The sequence below is a fragment of the Peromyscus californicus genome, unplaced genomic scaffold, assembly GCF_007827085.1.
Source record: "Peromyscus californicus insignis strain IS unplaced genomic scaffold, ASM782708v3 Scaffold_6__1_contigs__length_162567912, whole genome shotgun sequence".
Taxonomy (NCBI): Eukaryota; Metazoa; Chordata; class Mammalia; order Rodentia; family Cricetidae; genus Peromyscus; species Peromyscus californicus.
Window position 1 is genome coordinate 29,287,549 of NW_026294584.1, and position 20,000 is coordinate 29,307,548.

Here is a 20,000-nt window from a genome sequence, read left to right on the forward strand (position 1 = left end):
GATTTTCCATGAAAATATTTTGGTTGCTAATTTTAGCAATTCTGTTTACAACTTATATCAAAAGCATAAATTCAGAATGGTGCGTATTTTCTAGTGGAAGATATCTGCCTGGTGTAATAGAGGACAAAAGACTGTTTTTGAATAAAGCTGATGGTGCCTGCACTGGTGCTCTTGAAAAACTTTATTTAAAATATATGATTTTTTTTATTTTCCATAGTCTTTATCGTTATTTTTTTCTAAACAAACTTGCTATTGGGCTTATTTATTTTCAGCCAACACAGTTTTCTATACAATGTAACTGAGATTATCAAAACACACTAGTTTGGGGAAGTTACTGCATGAAAAGTTTGATTTTTTTTTTCTAAGACAGAAAAACCACCCAAGTTTAGTTTGAAATACAATGGAACTAATTTTGTGCCTAATTAACTCCATGTAGCATTTACCCACTCCCCCAAATCACCATTGCCTTATGTGATAGTTTTTATGTATGCTGTCTACTCCTAGTCCTGGAGTTCTGATTTCTGTAGTCAAGTATGTGCTAATTTCTGCATTCAAGAAATAGTTAATCCATTATGTTGTCATTTAATTAACTATGGTAATTTGTTATGTTAATTCATGGTGTTCCTGAAATTAACCATTAATTATTTCCTGATTACATCAAATTGGTAATTGTTTTGTGTATTTACATTTTTAAGTTTTTATATGATCTTTAGTTGTTCTTGGAAATAAAACCCTCAGGAAGCCAAAAGTAAGTCCATGGTCATGTCCTATGTTGCCTCCACACCATAAGCTAAAGTTTTTCTGTTTTGTTTTAATTCATGGACCAGGTTGATATATAATGTAGAAAATTTTGTATTTTATATCCACATATTTCATATTTTAATTTATAAGTCTTATTAATTTTTTTCTTCCAGAAGTCCAACTTTAGTAAAAAATATCCCTACAAGTTTGGGCTATGGGGCAGCTCTCAATGCCAGTCTGCAGGTAATATCATCAAATACACACTGCCATTATTGTCCTCTTGGGGTGTTCCGGTACTTTATTGTTTGGCATGCTTTCTGTCTAGGCGAGATTGTGATTGTTCTTAATAGTTGGTTTCTCATCCAAGGACATTGTAGTACCTAGTACTATGGAAAGCACTATTCTCATTCAAGGACGCTGTAGTACCCAGTACTGTGGAAAGCACTGATTCTCATTCAAGCTACTTTTGATGTGAAGAAGCAAGAAGGACACCCTGTGGCAAAATCTGGAACACTCAGCTTTCCTGCAAATGCTAGATTGATAGAAGCTTTTGCAAATGCATGTGGCTATGCATTAATATTTATCCAGGCTGTCATAAATGATTTCACATCATAGTGTTGGGGAACATGGTGCTTGTGGCAAAAACTTTAAAGTTTAATTATAATATATAATTTTTATGCAGAGGAGGCAAATGTCAGGACTTCTTTATTTTGAGTTAAGTTCTGGTCATTTTTAAAAAGCAGAGCAACTGCTTATATTATCCTCAAATATTTCTGAACACGAGAGGAATCAACATTTCATTATGCGAAAGGTTAACACACAAGTGAGAAAGTTTGCTGTGAGAGCTATTGTTTGTATGTTCACATCACATTAATGCACTTGCTTCCTCGGCATCGAGTGGCCATTCAGGAATTTTTGTCTTTCCCTACATTTTATTTAAGTGCTTCTGAAATGTCTATAATGCAAGCACTCACGGGATATAAGTGCTGTTGCAATGACTTTAAAGGGCAGGCCTGTTAAAGCTGTCTTGCTCCTTGTCCATCCCACTAGGCTGCCTTGGCAGAGAGCAGTTTGCCTTTGCTAAGTAACCCTGGACTGATCAATAACGCCTCCAGTGGCCTTCTGCAGGCCGTCCATGAAGACCTCAATGGTTCCCTGGACCACATCGACAGCAATGGGAACAGCAGTCCGGGCTGCTCGCCTCAGCCACACATGTAAGTGTGGTTAACAGATTCCTGAAAGGGATGAAAATATATTCTTTTGCTTCTGAATTTGATGTTTTTCTGAAGTTTACCATGGTGTTTAAGTAAAAATGTAAAAGTTTAAGCACAGTTGGATTGTACCATGCCCATAATATATAAAGTATATCAAAATGGTTGTTCACAAATCTTAGAGATTATTCCAAGTGCCCTATACTTAGTGTTGATAGCATTCTTCTACAAATTCTTGGTAGTACTAAAGTCCTGTTGGGCATTAAGCACTGTCTGTGATGAATCTCCATCTTATGGGCCATCATCACAGTTTGTATGGTGTAATATGAATATTTGTGATAGGGTAAGTTTTCATAATTTTTACTACTATTACAGGACTCTAAACCGTTTATGAACTGTAGTCAAGACATTGCCCATTTTTATAAACCGTAAAATGCAAAGTTTAACTGTTACCCACAGTTTACACAGAAGCTGGTAAAGTGTAACTTTTTGCCTGTCTTATAAATCAGTGTAATTACATATTCAAACTTAATTACTGGTGCGTCTGTATTGGCAAGGTTTATATGTTATATTTTATGCAAGACTACGATTTCTATTAATATTTAGCAGCTAACTATATCATTAATTACTCTAAAATCTTTCCCCTACCATCTTTTTAATGGAGCTGAGAGAGTAGAAGTATTAAAAATTGATGTATTGTGGATTTCAGAAAAGTGTATGACACTTTTAAAATGCCAGGTCTTATTCAGTCTTGTCAGGAATATCAGTTTCTTGTTTACTAAAATGTACTGACCCTGGTAGAAATGAGAATTCCTGGAGAAATAATTATAGCTGAGTGATGAAGTCCATGTGCTTCTTAGATGGCAGGATGATGTTCGAATGTTATAGCTATCCTTACCTGAGTTACTCTGCAAGCTGCTTAACTTCACATTATTGATACAAGCTTACTCTTTACCTCCATTTTAATATTTTATTCTTTGTGATTTTTTTTATCTTTTGTTTTGCTTTGAGACAGTGTCTCACATTTTTGCACAGGCTCATCCTCGCATTAGTCCTCCTGCCTCAGCCTCCTAAACACTGCTGGGATTATAGGCATATGCTACTGCACTGGACTCCTCTATCCCCAATTAAGTATCCTGTCAAAGCCCAGAAAGAGATATAGAACCCGGCTATGTACTCATATTCATTGGACTTTTCACTAGTTATTATTTTGTTGATTTTTAAAAGACCATGCAATGTTTGACATATGAATGTCTTTGAGATCGTATGCCTAATTGACGTATGGTACTTCACTCTATCGTCTTTGCAAAAACACACTGCAGTCATTAAAGTGTTTCTTCGGATTCCAAACCGTTACTTTTCCAAAATGGAAAAAAATCTGTCTTTTGGAAGTGTCTTTAGTCGTATTAAATAATACAAAAGAAGTGATAAAACACCAAGTAAAAAGAACATGCATATATGCTCTCGAGACTAGCCGTACTCTAAGCAAGGAAAACGAGCAATCAGATGAAAGTTTTTACATCCTGCATCATCACCCTGTCAGCCATGCAGTGGTAGCTGCAGGCTTTTCCTTTCTGTTGCTCTTCTGACTGTGCTAATACTCACTCGCTATGCAAATGCTAAAAGAACTCATCTTTAAGCGCCCAACAACAGTTAGATCCTGTTTTTCTTCATTTAAAAAGGGGGAGCTTCTATGAGAGGCACTGGTAAAAGCAGTATGTGGACTGTGGGTGATCATTCCTTTGCTCCCATACAGTGTGTAAATGCTGAAGCGAATCCTGTGCAAGAAGATGAAGAAGGGAGTAATTTTCACAAGTTTAATTGTCCGGCGCTAAGAATATTAAAATAAAAAATTAATGACTTAATAAAATAGTTTATTAAACATTGTATTTTCGAACCTGAAATAATAATTGGACTAAATAATGGCTTTGCTGAGTTCATAGTGTTTTTCACTTGACAATTGGTAGTTCTGATCATTCAGTTTATTTTTTTTAATTTAAAGTTTAATCATGAAATATCTACGAGAGATAGGAGTATGCAAAAACAATATTAAAAATATATTTAATGTTTGGTGTAGTACCATTATCAGTTTGTACAAAATCATTCAGTTAATGCATTATGTATGTTATACTGACATGAATCAACATATAGGAAAAATACCTGCATTTATTTTCCATAGATGAAGGCAAAACCTCCCTTTCTTTGTAGGAAACAGACTTCAGAAAAGTTAAAAATTAGAGGAATCCCATACCTTTTCTTTCCCTGAGTAATATAAATGAAAATCAAGTTTGTAATTATCCTGCAAAATATTGAGTCAACATTGATACTTCCAATCTCTCTGTGCTGCTCCATTAACTTTTTGTAGTCTGCTCAGGTGTTAGCAGATAACACCTCAGAATGCTACCATACTTCTAAGGTGCTTATTTGTATGTAAAGAAGCATAAGCATTTGGGGTTTGTTATGAAGCAAGTCAAGGAAAAACTATTTACATGGTTCTATCAATTAAAATTTGCTTGTATCTAATTGAACACAGTTCAGGGAATTTTGAGATTGAATAGAAATGAAAAACCTATTATATAAAACATTTCTGTAGCATTTTTTTGCGTGTTCTGGGGTGAATTCATGCTATATGTTGTTTGGGGGAGGGGCTAGTTATGCCGATATTATTATGAAAGAAAGAGTGCAGCTCAACTGTGTCACTGTTGGTGGTCTAGCACCAGACTAGGCACTACCCAGTGGGAATGGACAAGTTTTCTTTCCTTGGTTTCTTTTTCTTCCTCTTTTTACCCTTAACTCTTAATAATACCTACCTCATGAGATTTATGCAAATAAACTGAATGCCTGGAAATAATGATATTCCTCATGGTATATACCTACTTAGGTACTGATTGATGGTACCTATTGCAATATCTCATTACAATTTTAAAAGAGACTAAAAACAATACAAAACACACTTTGCAGTTTCAATACTTTCTATCCACTACACTACATTTATAGATAGTTTTCAAAAATAGTATCTTTCCCTTTACTCTGACATCTCTTATATTTCCTGAAGTAAACACCTCATTAAAAGTGAGGCGATATAACAGAGAAATTTATTGTATGGAGCTCATTGCTCAAAGTCAGTGGCATAAAGGAATAGAGGCTTAAGAAAATACTAACTGAAGTTGTTGGCATTGAACAACTTTAACAGAGAAAATAATACCAACCCAGAATTAGTCACTCATATGCCCAGAAACAGGGAGAATAAGGTTGGACAGGAATTTAGAACACATAGGTAAATACAGATCTTAGACTATATGAAGATGGGACCAGACTCCTAGCTTACTAAATAGCAAGTTATGGTGTTTGTGTTTGTCAGAGTAGAGTTTGTTCAATGTTATGGGTTTGGATTTGGTACAGTCAATGTTCTGCTTCAGGAGGCAAACTCTCTGAAATCATATTGTAGGTACCATAGCATGACTATAGTAATGTCAGGATTTTTTTTTTTTAATTAGGGGAGCTGGATGCAGAAGATTAATATTAGTAGGCTCTAGTACCTGTAGCATCTATTTTAAATTAAATGTGAGCAGTGAAAAGCAATGAATTAATCCAAGAAGGCACCCAAGAAAAGGCACCTGACTGTATTCTAAGAAGAAAAGGGGGAAAGCTCATAGCCACTCTATGATTCACTGCAAAATAGAAGACAGAAGCAAAAAGAAAAATGATGACGTCGCACTTTTGCTTTTGGAGTCTAAGAAATTAAATGTAACACCATAAGTGTTTAGTTTGTTTAGATTTTTATTCAGTTCCATAATAGTGATGTGGTTGAATGGGAATTTCCACTGGAGTTTGCTAGAGACATGAATGATTAGAATAAAGGAACAGATGTGGTTTGGCTCTATAAATGTTTGGAGATACCAAGTTTTCCCACATAGTCCACTTTTCTTTTCTAATACTGTCCTTACACTACAAAATTTTCGTTTTGCAAAAGAAAGCTTTTCCAAATAAACTCATTTTTGTCTCAAACTGTTTGCTTTTCCACCCTGTATTTTGTTTCAGCTTTGTCTTACATAAATTTTACCTCTCCTTATTATAATGATCCTATTTCCCAGAAGGCTTTTCCAATTAATTTTTCTGTCAGAACCTAACCTCAGCTTCTTGCTTCCAAATGACTGGCTCCCCGTACCATTCCTGAGCCAAAAATGTTGCATCTGGGTGTGCCTGAGGCATACATGCCTATTCTGCAGCTATCCCTAGGTTAATGCCAAATTTCTTAAGAATGTTTGGTATGTTTTAGACAAATGGCCAGGTCATTGGAAACAGCCTAGCATCACAAAGCAATACCTACAGGAATAAAATCCATGATCCAGCTAGACCCCCAGAGAGGGAAAATCAAAACTTTAGATCAATAAATAGCTCTAATGTTCCTGTTTGTGAATGCTAAGCAGTCTAGGGATCCAAACTCAGGCCTTCATGCTTGTGCACCCAAAACTTCTACCAACTAAACTACTTCCTCGGTCCTTTGATATTTTTTTTTTAATCTCCATTTTCTGGCACTGTTTAAAGAGTTTTCAGACCATCCACTTTATGACCAAGTATAAAGGATGTTTTCTACTTTATATAGATACCTAATTTTTTTAAAAAAAAATATTATTTTCAAAGTTAGATAGATGCGATGTTTACACTGCAGTAATTTCAACTTAATGTCTTCTCACATTTGTTAAACTTAAAAGAGAAGAAGATCTTAAGACCAGAACTGAAAGATGAACCCATACTGTTAGAAGTAGTCCACATGCTTTCTCTTTCCAATCTGAGGCCAACAGCGGTGTTTAATGATGAAGTCACAATATTTGGCATAGCCCCACTCTTTCTTCCCAATTAAGCAATGATTGTTCCACATTCTCAATGAGTTGGGTCAAACCTGCCATCTCTTGTGCACCCTTAAATGAGATCCCCATTTTTGCATTTTCCAATTTTGTATCAAGAGATCAAAATGAATGTTCTCCCTAAGTTGTCTCTGTATTGAGGCCTTTAGGCTCCAAGTTGCCTATTTCCATGGAGTTTTCCTTCTGATGATTAGTGTTTTCTACTGCTGAATTTTCAGATAACTTCTTACAAGTTATTTCTTAGCCCTTTTATTCTCCTATTATTTAAAAGTTCTCTTTGCTAAATATTTAATTTTGGTTGCAAGTGATTATTATTTTCTTCTTGTGGGAGAAAATACCTGAGTCTGAGAGCTAATGATAAACTATAGAGAAAATTACTATATTGCATGTAAGGTTAGAAAAATGGATTTGTTGTGTCTTTAGAAGGCAAACTTTGGGGGTTAAGAACCATGTGTGTCATGTAAAAGGAGTATGTGTTGGTGGATGATTGTAATGAGGTCGTATTTGCCTCCATGACCAGTGTGTAGTCTATGAACCTTCAAAATTTCTAAGTCACGCATGTCTTAGTCATCTTGGCAGCATCTTTGGCTCTGGGAGAGCTCAAGGGGTTGTAAAACTCACCCCAATAGATTATACTTCAGCCTCTTCTGTCTGTAACAGTTGGTCACAAAGATAGCTAAAAGGGTCCACCAGGTCCCCATTTTCGAACATGATGCTGAGACTAGATCATGAGTCGTCATAAAACAAGATATTTAAATAGATAATGTTTCTTTTGTCTCCCAATTTTTATTCCTTTCCTTAAACTTTAAATTTACAGATCCAACTCCTTTGGTTGGTGATATTTTACACAAAATTACTGCAAATGTTAGGTCTCCCCATGAACAAAAGTGTTTGAAAGTAATGTGGCTCTAAATTTGAAAAAAAAAAGTTAAAAATGACTGATAATTTGAGCTGGGCATTCTCACTCATTGTTTTTGCTCCTGTGAAGACAGTATTATTTTGCTGCTGTTATGGGCCTTTATGTTGCATTATGAAGTTCTGGGGGAAAAAAGTACTTGGCTTTACATGTATGTTCACAGATTTTCTTATTAACACTGTTCCAGTCATCTTTAATTTTTATCCACTAACCTTTTTAGTCCTCTTGTAATTTTTGTTCTGATTTAATTCCATTTTTATTTAATGTCTAAACTTTTTCATTAACTTTGCTAGTTAGCTTTGAGATCGCTTTCCAAAATGACTGTGCAGAACTCATGATGATGCCAGCTCTTTATCATCTCATCTCCTTTGTCAAGTGCTACAAGTATGGATCAGTAGCTCTTGTTCTTTTTTACATTATTCCAGTCCCTGTATGTGGCACTTACAACTCATTCTAGTTCCTCTTAATAAAAAGATCCTACCAGAGGTACAGTATCTTCTGCTAAAATGTCTGATATCCCCACCGTGCCAATTGTGGGAATTTGTGGGTTCCCATAGGGTTTTGAAGGTTTTTATAGAACTTTAGAGATGTTATCTGACATCCATGGTGTGAAATCCCACAATTTAGGCTAAGTGTGTCAGACGACTTTAACTGACAGTCCTGTAGCGTACTGATTCTGTTTCATATCTAAAGAGGGCGTTTGTTAGAAGATACATTCTCCTTTTCTCTGCCATTTGAGGAGCCATGGAAAATTTCTGTCTCTAAGGGAAAAAGAATTATTCACTAATTGGTTAAAAAACAAATATTGCTTGTATTTTATTTTTCATACTTTCAGAAAACAGAAAAGAATAAATAATATGCATATCCCCCCAAATTTTAAATTTAGCTTTTGAAAGAGGACTTAGGAAGTGGATATAGTTTTCTTCTTTTAAAGAAATTAAAATTTACCATTTATTTAAATTATTAATAATGCTTCAACATGAATAAATGCAGCTTTAAGCACAAGGATACATAAGCAATATTTATTATTAGGACAGAATTAACTAATGGGTAGAGGGTGGATGGATGGATAGATAGATAGACAGACAATATAATTTATATAAGCAACAGAAATCAAACTGTTTAACGTCACTAGAGAAGATGAATATTTCTTATATTGTTCTTCAGTAGCATGAGCTAAACATTTAAAGACAAAAGGATAGACAGTCAAGAGTCATGCTGTATTATCTTACTGTTGATAAGTTTATACTGCAACATTAAAGCCACAGTCCTCTTGGTAATTAACAAATCAGAGAAAGAGATGATGCACTAGGTTCATAACAGATTAATATTGCTTTCATTTTCTATTCTATTCTCATGTTTTATACAGGGTATAATAATGCGTGCTTAGGAGACAACTCAAGTTTGGATCAATTCAGTGATTTAGTCTGAGCAAGGCATTAGGCCCACCAAAGCAGTCAGTCTCAAAGACTAGACAGATCTAATAACATGAACCATGTGAAGGCCAGGTGGAAATCAATGCCTACAAAGATACCCTAGGTGACAACTTCACTAGGAGCCAACTGAGGACAACATTTTTGCTGGGAGATAGGCAGTGGAAAAAAAAATAAGCAATAGTCAGGGCAAGCAGGGAAGCCACCTACCCATGGTGCAGTCTGAACCCTAAGTGCAACTATCAGATTGTGAGATCAAGACCTTCAAGAAGTCAGAATCCAAGAAGTCAAGTTACATTAGATAAGAACTGGTACATACACCCCATGAACCCTGCCTGCATCCTGCTTTTGCAGACTAAAGCGTGGTTCAAGGAGTAAGGCCAAAGAGATTTCAGAGGGTGGGGTGTGTTCTAAGCAGAGCTGGGACAGCAAGAAAGAAGCACTACTTGCTAAGTAAGTGTCGAGATCTGAGCTATGTTATTATTTCTCTTAGTGACAATGAGAAAAGGCAGAGTCCTTAGACCTGTGGTTGAAATTTTATGCAAATCATACATGTAAGAAACAGAGACTGTTCAAGGACTAGTGTACATCCATAGGCAACATAAAAATCCTCTGAAATTAAGAGTAATTTGCAATCAAATACAAAAATGCTTACATTGTTAAAAGAGAAAAAGTGGTTTGTTAAGTATGCTAATATTAAAATGCGATCCTAGTGTCAAATTTAAAAATAGAATTGATTTGTTTCTGTATAGCAGATGTGGGAAGTTATTGGGGTATTGTGGTAAATGTGAACTCTGTGTGGTATATTTAGGATGGAGGAATATTGGTCCACTCCAAGCTTTAGTTCCCTCTTCCTGGTCATACATTTCCTTCAAGAGAAAATATTTTCATTTTCACCAAGAAAAAAAGGAGGAAGATTTTATTTTTGTAGGACTGATATAATGTTTCTGACTAGAGGAAGTAGCTATAGAGAATTCTTCAGATAACAATAGGGATTGATCCATTCAACACTAGATACTGTCAGGTATTAACTTAATCTACAAAAATACTCAACAGTATAGTAAGGTAATTTTTCAAAAATGAAATACATTAATAAAGATTTGTTTTATAACTTCTTAGTTGCTAAAATAAGAATTAGATTTTTTTAAATCCTGGTTGTTGTAATAATATTGTCATTCCTCTATCTGCACTGAAAAATTAAGTATTTCTCTAAAATGTCCTTAAGTTTATACTATAAAAGTCTACCTGTTACTGACAAATTTAGGAATATGCTTTGAAAGACTAAAATCTCAAGAAGAATGACATAAATTCCCTATGACCAGAATATACTGATATTAGCCTGAGCAGCTCTTGTTTTGTAAAATTTTACCAAATAGTTTCCTCTTTTTTTAAAAAAATAAACATTTTATTTGAAATTTTAATTTTTCTTCTCTATAATACATTAGATAAGCTCTTTTTCCTAAACAAGAAAACAACAGTTTTTCTCAAAAAGGCATTATTTTTCATTTCAAACAGACTATAGAAATGCAGATATCTAAATTTGCAATTTTTACTCATTTACAATCAATTCAATGGATGTTACCTATTCAAAAGAAGCAAATATAAACAATTGTTCTTGTGAAATTAATTCTATCTTAAAGAATTCTGTATTTATATTTTAGAATTTTATATATGCAAAACATTTACATAGGCAGTAAGAGGGTTTTGTAATTAGCAAATAGAACTGACAGGAAATGTATTTAGACAAATATGAAATTGACAGACTGCTAATTGTATGCATTGCTTATTTTAATAGCATAGGTATCAATGGTTATTGTCATTGCTTTGACAGCCTGTGCTACATACTGAGGGGAATGTAGTTATTTAAGAGAAACCCCCAGTTTGCTCTTGAATTTTCTTTGACTAGAAAATTGCTATGTTATTTTATGAAATAAACAGAACCTATGAAATCTATGTACATCATATGTCCATAGTGAGTCTATTCTGATATTTTTTTAATTTTATTAATCAGTAGTTAGGATACAAATGAAAAAAAGGACAGGAATGAATTGTATGACTGTGAACTTTTTCTTTTGGAGTTTTATATCTCACCTATGCAAAAGTATTCAAATGACAATTAGTATGTATAAACAGCTAATACAGTTTCAGAGTATACTGAGTATAATACTCAGAATATTATCTGAGAAGTAATTCTTTATAGCAATGATACACAATTATGGGACAGGGGCATGTTGTACCTTTCTTTTAGGAGATATACTGTGTTAAATATATTTAAAATGTTCTCAACTAACTAGGACATATGAATAAAGGTTATAAGGTAATACTCTGGAATGAGTAAACCACATAAATTTTTTCAGTCTTTTGTAACAATAGTCTTGTACATCATTCATTGATACAATTTTTACTGAAATCTTCCATATTGTAGATATGGGCCAGAAATTTTTCTTCACAGTATTTGTTGACATATATTATGCATTTTAAGACTTCTTGTTTTATCACTAGTTTTAGAGGGTACATATGCATATACACTAACATTGCATACAAAGAGCTAGACAGACTGATTGACTGATTGATTCACTGATGCTCAATAATGATGTGATTGTATGTAGTACTGGGGATTGAACTCAGACACATTTGGGAGCAAGCTTTGCACCACTGAGCTCTCATGCCAAGCTTTATGGTTTAATCAGATTTGCATTGTATCATTGAGTCTCTCACAAACCCATAGCAACATATAAATACTTTAATCATTATCTTTGATAATACTGGCATAATCAAAATTGAGAAAGCTCTACTAAGATGCTAGTCTGACCTCCATTAAGTGGATTTTGAATATTTCAGCTTAAGAAACTCTACAGATAGACCTTTCTCATTCAAAAGAAAACCAGGAAGAGTTTATAGGGCCATTAACTTAGTCTTGAACAAGGATAAAGTGAAGAAAATTTACATTCCTCTAGGGATTAGGCTGTGTGACCACAATCTAAAAAGATAAACTTTCCTCTTGTAATGTGACTCTGCTGTAGGGTGCAGGCAAACATTAACATTTCTTCTGCCTTCACTGATGCCTTAGGTCCTTATAATTTTCACAACAAAAGGAGCAACACGTTCCTTTAGGCAACAAGTCAGTGTATTAATGTAACTTGTCCTCTGTGGTTTGAAAATATGCATTTACTGAGTGTTGCTGTAAAACTGAGCGATTAACTAGAATACAAAAATCAACTGTTACTGTGCAGATCCCTCAAATAAGGCAAGCTGAATTCTTTTTTTTTTTTAATTGAACAACCACAAATGAGCACTTAGTAGTGAAACATACCCTATATGATACAGTCTGAGTTTTTCCATCTGCTGAGTACATAGGTCATTACAGAAACCAAAACAAAGGGATGAAGAAACCTTTCTTGTGCACCGAGGGTTAAAACAACTTCATGAAGTGTGTAGTTATCAGCTAGGTTTAACATAAAATCAGTTGTTAGATTTCATTTTATGGAAATTACTGATACTCGACTGTTTACTTGCCTACATAAATCACAATTTTAAGTGATTCAGTTCAGTTTTAGAACAGTGTGTGAAAAGAATGGAGGTGTGACTAAACCATAGTTTTACATTCTGACCACCCCTGTTCTTCAGCATTGGCCAGGCCACCAGGAGAAGCACAGGTTTAGAAGACTGGGAAGGAGTTTGGGCACCAGGTCTTAGAGTTGGTTAATCTCTGAAATCCTGATAAGACACATGCATTTTCAAAATGTGGAAAGAAGGCATTTAGGAAGACCCTTAAGAGTATGGGTTACATACTTCTTCAAAGTCTTGCTTCTTAGGAAGTTCTGGATAAAGACTGTCAATGATGATAATGTACTAGAATTGATTTGGAAAGCTTTGTCATAAAAAATGGTAACTATTTGAATAGATAGATCTGTTTAAAGTAATTTGAATATTTCACTATATATAAAACAACTACCTAAACATACAAGTTTCCTTATATGTCAGTTAAAAATTATGTGTATTTAATGTTTATTTTTAAAATTCAAGCAGCACCCTTTTTCTCTTTTGCTACTTTGCTATAGAAAAGTGATTTTTTTTCCACTTGAGAAAGCAAAATTTAATGCCTTCCTTTTTTATAAATTAAACCTATTCATTTATCTTATATCCCAACCAAAGTTTCCTCCTCTTTCTTCCCTTCCATCCCCTTGCTCCATCTCCCTTCTGCCACCCCACCCCTTGCAATCCACCCCTCCTCTGTTTCTGCTCATAAAGGGGCAGGCCTTCAATGGGTATCAACAAAGCATATAAAGTTGAGGCAGGACCAAGATCCTGCCCTTCTACCAATGCTAGGCAAGGCAACCCAGTGAATGCCCTTTTCTTTTAAGCATTCATTCAAAAACATTTTTCCTTAAAATGACATAAGAACCCAAACTAAAAATTAGATATAAGTAATGTTTCCAGAGAGCATGAATCAATGTTAAGGTTGCTTTTGTTGCCTCTAGTAGGAGAATCACTGAGATTTGTGGTGACCTTCACCTTCAGTATCTGTTATCTTCACTAATACTGAAGCCTTCTGAGGTCACACCCACACCTCCTTATTAACAAAAATAAATAAATATATATAAAACTCCATCAGCGTCACATGTGAGATCATGAGCTTTCCCTGTGCCGTCAGTAGAGTACAGAAGGAAGCCTTTCACGTACACATAAAGAGCCCCAAAATGCAACCTGCGTTTTACTCCGCAACCTGCAGCCTAAATTCCTCTCTTTCCCACCATTTCTAGTGCCCTATTTGTCCTGGCTGTCGGTATCTTATCACACTGCATTGGTAAGCTTGTGACTGTAGCCTTCCTCTCATAGTTCTACACTGGGTTGATGCAGTGCAAAACAATCTTAACTTCAACTGTTTCACTTCTCCACTCTCAAATTGTCAATAGCCTTCCACTGAAAGCACAGAAACTTTCACTTTCTGTGATGCAGATAAAAGGCTCTTCACTCTCTGATCTTGTTCTAATTTCCTAACTTTTTTATTATTATATTAGAAACCCCCCATGACTTTGATAATTTATGTAAGACTCTTTTTCCCCCCATTTCCACTCTGTTCTTTCTTTTTTCCTCTGTGTAACAATTTCCAAATACTTCAAAGCCTATTCAAAAATACACACACACACACACACACACACACACACACACACACACACACACACACACACACACACCCCCTGAAGATCATCATAGTTTATATTCTCAGAGTCTGTCTCCCCTTCCTTAACATTTTTCTCTACCATGGTATCCATCACTCTTTTTGTTGTACCGTATTTAATTGTGTGTGTTTTATTTCCTCTATGAGATTGAAAATTATGAGAACTGGAGATAAAAAGATGGCTCAACACTTAAGCGGACTTGTTCTTTCAGAGGACCTGGGTTCAATTCCCAACACTCAAATAGTAGGTCATGACCATCCATAATGCCGATTCCCAGGGAACTGATTCCCTCTGCTGGTATCCATGGGAACCGGACACACATGTGCTGTACATACGTCCATTTGGGCAGAACACTCACACACATAAAATTTTTTTAAAAAGTCTAAAAACACACAACTGTTGAAAAGAACTTGTGAGAATAGGAATCATAGTCCCTGTCTCCCCTCTTCCCCATGTTTATACATATATTGAATGCTTTATTTTTCTGCAAAACGAGAGATAACTTTTATCTGCCTAGAAATACTAGATGTCTTTATTTTTTGACTTTGTTAGGAAATAATAGTGGGTATTATATCTTGCCAACATTAATTGAATCTTTCCAAACAAAGATTCAAAGGCGTTTCAAATATTTTTAACCCACCAAGTAAAAAATTACATCAAATTGTGATGTATCATGCTTTCTTCAAGCAGGAAAATTAAATCATTGCTTTTCTATAGTAACTGCTAAATGGTGAACTAAAATGGAGTTGTTGAATTCAATGCCTCTCCTTCATAGACAGAATAATTCTAAAGCATTCAAAATGAAGTACTATATTTCTAGTTTGAAGGAATATCCATTATTAACTGAATAAATAATTAATTTTAAAAATCAAAGTAGAAGTTACTTTAATATACATTTATAAGTACATGCAGTATTTTCACTGGTTTGGAAGCACTATGACATTGATTACTTAGGCAGATCTTACTACACTTCCACACTTCTAACCCAAGGCTTGTGTTATTTTCTCTAATAATATGGATATCTTATAAAGACAGGCAAAAAAATGGCCAGGAAGTGAATTTAATCTTAACACCGGTGCTTCTACCTGCATATATTACAAATAAGTCCACTAAATATTCTTTGTTTAAGGTCTCATAAATGAAACAATGAAAATCGGTAAACCCAATTAGAATTTTTTGGTGGGTTTATAACATTTCAGCAAAGTTTTTAGATATCTTCAGTGTTTCAATTACTATGTATTTTTTCCTATAAACTGTTATAATATATTCTCTTGAATTAGCATCCACTTTATTAGTATGTTTTGCAAGGACTGAAGTTTAATGTACAAGACAATTGAAATCTAGAAGCAGAGGAAAGCAGTACATACATTTCATTACACTAGGGGCATATGTTGTGATAAATGCCGAGATCTTCAAGTTCAGAACAGTTTTATAAGCAAAAGGACCAACAACTACAATCATGTCTGTCTTAACATGTCCTTGTTTTATTCTCTTGAATAAATGCCACCAAGTATGTATATATATTTTAATGGATTAGAATAATTCTCAGAGGGAAATAATCTCTCCCACCTGTGAACCCCCGTATCTGTTAATTACTCCTTTCCTTCAGACCTTTATTCTTGGCCAAACTAGGATTTTTGAGTATATATTTCTCCCATAACGGATTATTGGTTTTAGATAGATAGAAAAAGCCCACAGTGTCTTACTTATGGCAACATTCAATAAAGTTTTGTTAAATTACTATTAGCAAGGGGAAATATTGATAATATTATCTGATTTCCTAAAGAAAGTAATACTGAAGCTTTTTTAACTATTTTTTTTCATTCAATATATTTTTGTCATGTTTTCCCTCTCACAGCTCTTCCCAGACGCTCCCCACCTCCATACTGCCACAACTTTAAATTCTTTCTCTCTCTCTCTCACCCCTCTGCTATTTCTCAAAAAAGAAAGAAACAAAAACAAAAAAAGAGTAAGAAATGAGCAAACAAACAAAAAACCCACAAAAAATAAAATGAAAAGACCAGTAAGACATAAAATGCCCAAACAAAGCAAAATATGATTGAAGCATTGACATCCTTACAGATACAGGGGATTTGATTCAATCATGAGTATAATGGAATTTCTGGCAGAAAAATTTATTTTCTAATAGGCATATAATATATAATATACATAAAAATTGCTATGTTTCTTAAAATTTGCATTTTAATCTATTCCAGGTTTCCCTAGCTCAATGTGTATTATCAGAACTGGGTAAGCCCCAATGTGCACAGCAAATGTGATACAAGCCTGGACCACTCAATGCATGTATGTTAATGATTTTAATGACAAGCTAATGATGAGCCCGGTGATGGATGACTGAGGAGAATAAATGTAGAAGCTTTCTGGGCAGAGCATGTCGATGCTGGCTCCTCTCCTTTGAAATTAGCTTTCCATGTGGTGTAAAATGATCTGAGACGTGACCTGAGCTTTTGCCTTAGCATTGTGGTGTTCAGAATGTGTTTGTTAATCATTCTTTTGAGTAATTATAGTAACAAACTGTGTTATTTATTTTATTTCCTTATTCTTTTAAGAAAAGGCAGCTCATCATTACTGGCATCTAACATGTGTACAAGTATTTTTCTTTTGTTTTGTTTTATGATATTTCTGAGATACTCATAAATATTTTACCCTGGAGAGAAAGATTAAAATGTTCTTTAGGAAAAGGAATGCATATGGGTGTTTAGTCATCACTTCTTGTGTTTATAACATACCTTCTTTCATGAAAAGAAATAAAGTTTTACATGTATTGTGACTATCTAATATTTATCAATCACTTGTGTCATAGAATCACATTATTCACATTTTTGCATATACATAGACAGTCATTTACTTTTCATAGCAATTGTAAAAGACAGAATTCTTTTGTGTCTCTTGTCTATGAATTTTAAAAAATGGGTTCAATAAGATTACAGTAGCTTTGTTGACTACTAGGAAAAGAGTTCAGCTTCAGACCCAAGTATTCTGCCCCCAGAGCACACTATATTCTTAAGTACCTAGCCATTACTTCATGACTGAAGATTACAGATGAGGTAACTAAACAGTTCAGTATTCCTTATGCTATATTCTCAAATTAATCAAAATACTAAATACATAAAAATCTATTGTGCTGAATGGCTCCCTTGTAATTAAACCCCTTCAGATGATTCCACCTGAATGGAAGATCTGTAATGAGGCACTGTGTAGCAAAAGGCAAGGTCTCTTTTACTTAGATTGTCATGGATATTTCTAAGTCTTCTTTCTTTTAAAATCAGTGTAAAGGAAACTCTTACTGATGTGAAGATAATTTATCCAATCAGCTATATTAACTGGGGATTGTTAGGTGTAGGTGTCCTCATCTGTATACTTCACAATCATTCATTGGCCTTGAGTAGGGTTTAAGAATTATGGAACAGCATAAATAGAAAGGCTCTGAGAAATATTGTAGAGATAGCATGTGTGTTGGTTCCAGCTATTTCCTGTATTCAAACAGTTGAATATTCCTGTCTTGTGAAACAGAAATTTTAAATAAAATATTCTCATGCCTGATGAAATTTTATGATTCAGAGGTTTGGAATATCAGTATAAGCAATTTTAAAAAATGCTTTAGAGAGTTCATGGAGAATATCAGTATCATTTGGATGGGTCAGGTAGTCTATAAGGAGTTAAGTCGATATGCATCATTCCTTAAATAATGGGGATGGTGTTATTAGGTAGGATATTGTATGGAAGGGAATTCCAGGCTGTGAGTGTGTTGACAGTGAAGTACAGCTGAGTGAGCAGGAGCACAATGGTATGGAGAAGAAACTAAGAGCAGTGTTTTGAGGAGGATGATTTGAGTATCAATGTAACTTGTTATTTAGAAATAGTATTTGATATAAGTAAATTAATATTAGATAATAGGTTTCTGGGAATATATCAGTGTATTATTTTAGTTTTTTGCCAACACACATCTCTAAATTTAGGTGTATATTCTGGTTAGGACAATGATGTTGTAGAAAAGATTTATATATTAAAATTTTCTTAAAATGCTAGGAACATAATTTTGTAGTTATCCTTTTAGAAAATTTGTTGCTTAGGTTTTGATAATGCATTCTTCTTATTATTCTTCTTTAGTGAGAACTTGGGGACTTTCCATAATGTTCTTTATTTAAATAAAAGGCCCGAAAGAAAACACAAATAGGCCGGTGGGGGAAGTGGAGGAACAGGAAGCTGTCAGTGAGGGCTTTCTGGGTCTCCTCAGAGTCCCAATACTGTGACACAAGAGGTCAAGTCCTCAACTAAAAGGATAGGAAATTCTAAATGAAAAAAAAAAAAGGACTTAGGACAACGCCCTCCAATCTCATGATGTAGACCAGGCTGACATCAAGTTTACTATTACTCTACCTCAGCCTCCTGAGTACTGAAATTCCAGGCATGCACCTTGATGCCTTGTTTATATATTTTGATAGTTATATAAATCTGGAAATAGCTATTTAACCTTGAAACTTTTGAATATACACAGGTCATTTATCAGACCTAATTAGGAAAAAGATAGCTATTATCTTAACCTTAGGAGTTTATTCTAATTATCCCCAGTACTTGGGGTTTGTTATTCACTAAAATGTTCTAAATCCTAGATTGAATTAGGAAAATCTAAAATTATAAGTACAACTTATAACTATTATTAAATCAAAATGTCATTTTTACAAAAGTCATTAAATTAATATGAACTTTCATAAGTAATCTCATTAGATCATTTCATCTGTATATTTTAGAGAGTGCTTGGGGAATATTAACATTGAATTTAATAAATGCTTAAAGTTCTAGACACAAGTGCCATAACAACTAGTTGGTTCACCCATCGTTTTATTCAAACTGATAGTTCAATGAAACAAGAGTTGAGTTGTAAATTTTCTTAGTCTCAACAGTTGCATGTGTCTTTAAAGTGATCCTCACAGTATGTTTCTATAGCTTCAGTGTAGTGGGTAGCTGTTCCAGCTTTCAGGCTTTTACTATTCTGAAGTCACCTTGGGGAATAGGCATGTAGCACACTTATGTGTAAGTAGAGTTTCCCATTCCTCCACTGATGCACATTTTCCTAATTACACACATTGCCAATTTAGAAATCAACTCAACTACCTTTTATTAGGTCAAAAAAGTTTCTCATACAAACATTATTAAGTTGATTCTCTCTATATATTTTAATTTGTACTTTTCTCATTTATAGGTTGTTCTGTCAACAGTAATTATGCTAGTGACTAGTTTTGTTTTGTATTTTGTTGTAGAGGATATCGATAGAAACTTGAAGATTGAAAAGCACAATCAATAAAGCTTTAGATCAATGGTTTCAAGCTTCAGATTCAATACAACTTCTCATATGAGAAACTAAGCACAGGAACTTTGGTTTCACTGAATGTCAGTGACAAACTCTTCCTGGCTTTTTATTTGTGTGAGTTACAATATAATTTCATGATTTACTCCACATCATTCAATGATGGCTTTGTAATGGCCACTTTGCATAGTCTCTAAACTATCCCCAGAGAATCATCTATACTGAGAATGGAGAGAGTAAAGCTGATTATAGTCTGATACAGTAGGGACGTTTGGGAAATTTCATGGTAGAACAGTGTCTGGAATGGTTAATGTAAAAC

The 20,000-nt window shown here is 34.3% G+C and overlaps 1 protein-coding gene across 12 annotated transcripts in view; it reads left to right on the forward strand.

Moving 5' to 3' along the window:
- The window catches only part of Foxp2 (forkhead box P2), a 559,890-nt gene that overhangs the window by 531,462 nt on the left and 8,428 nt on the right, over nt 1-20,000 (forward strand). For all 12 annotated transcript variants that reach the window (XM_052719603.1, XM_052719609.1, XM_052719610.1 and 9 more), the window contains 2 exons: nt 915-984; nt 1,792-1,955. In XM_052719603.1, the coding sequence (XP_052575563.1) occupies nt 915-984; nt 1,792-1,955 (234 nt within the window). The remainder of the gene's footprint in view (nt 1-914; nt 985-1,791; nt 1,956-20,000) is intronic.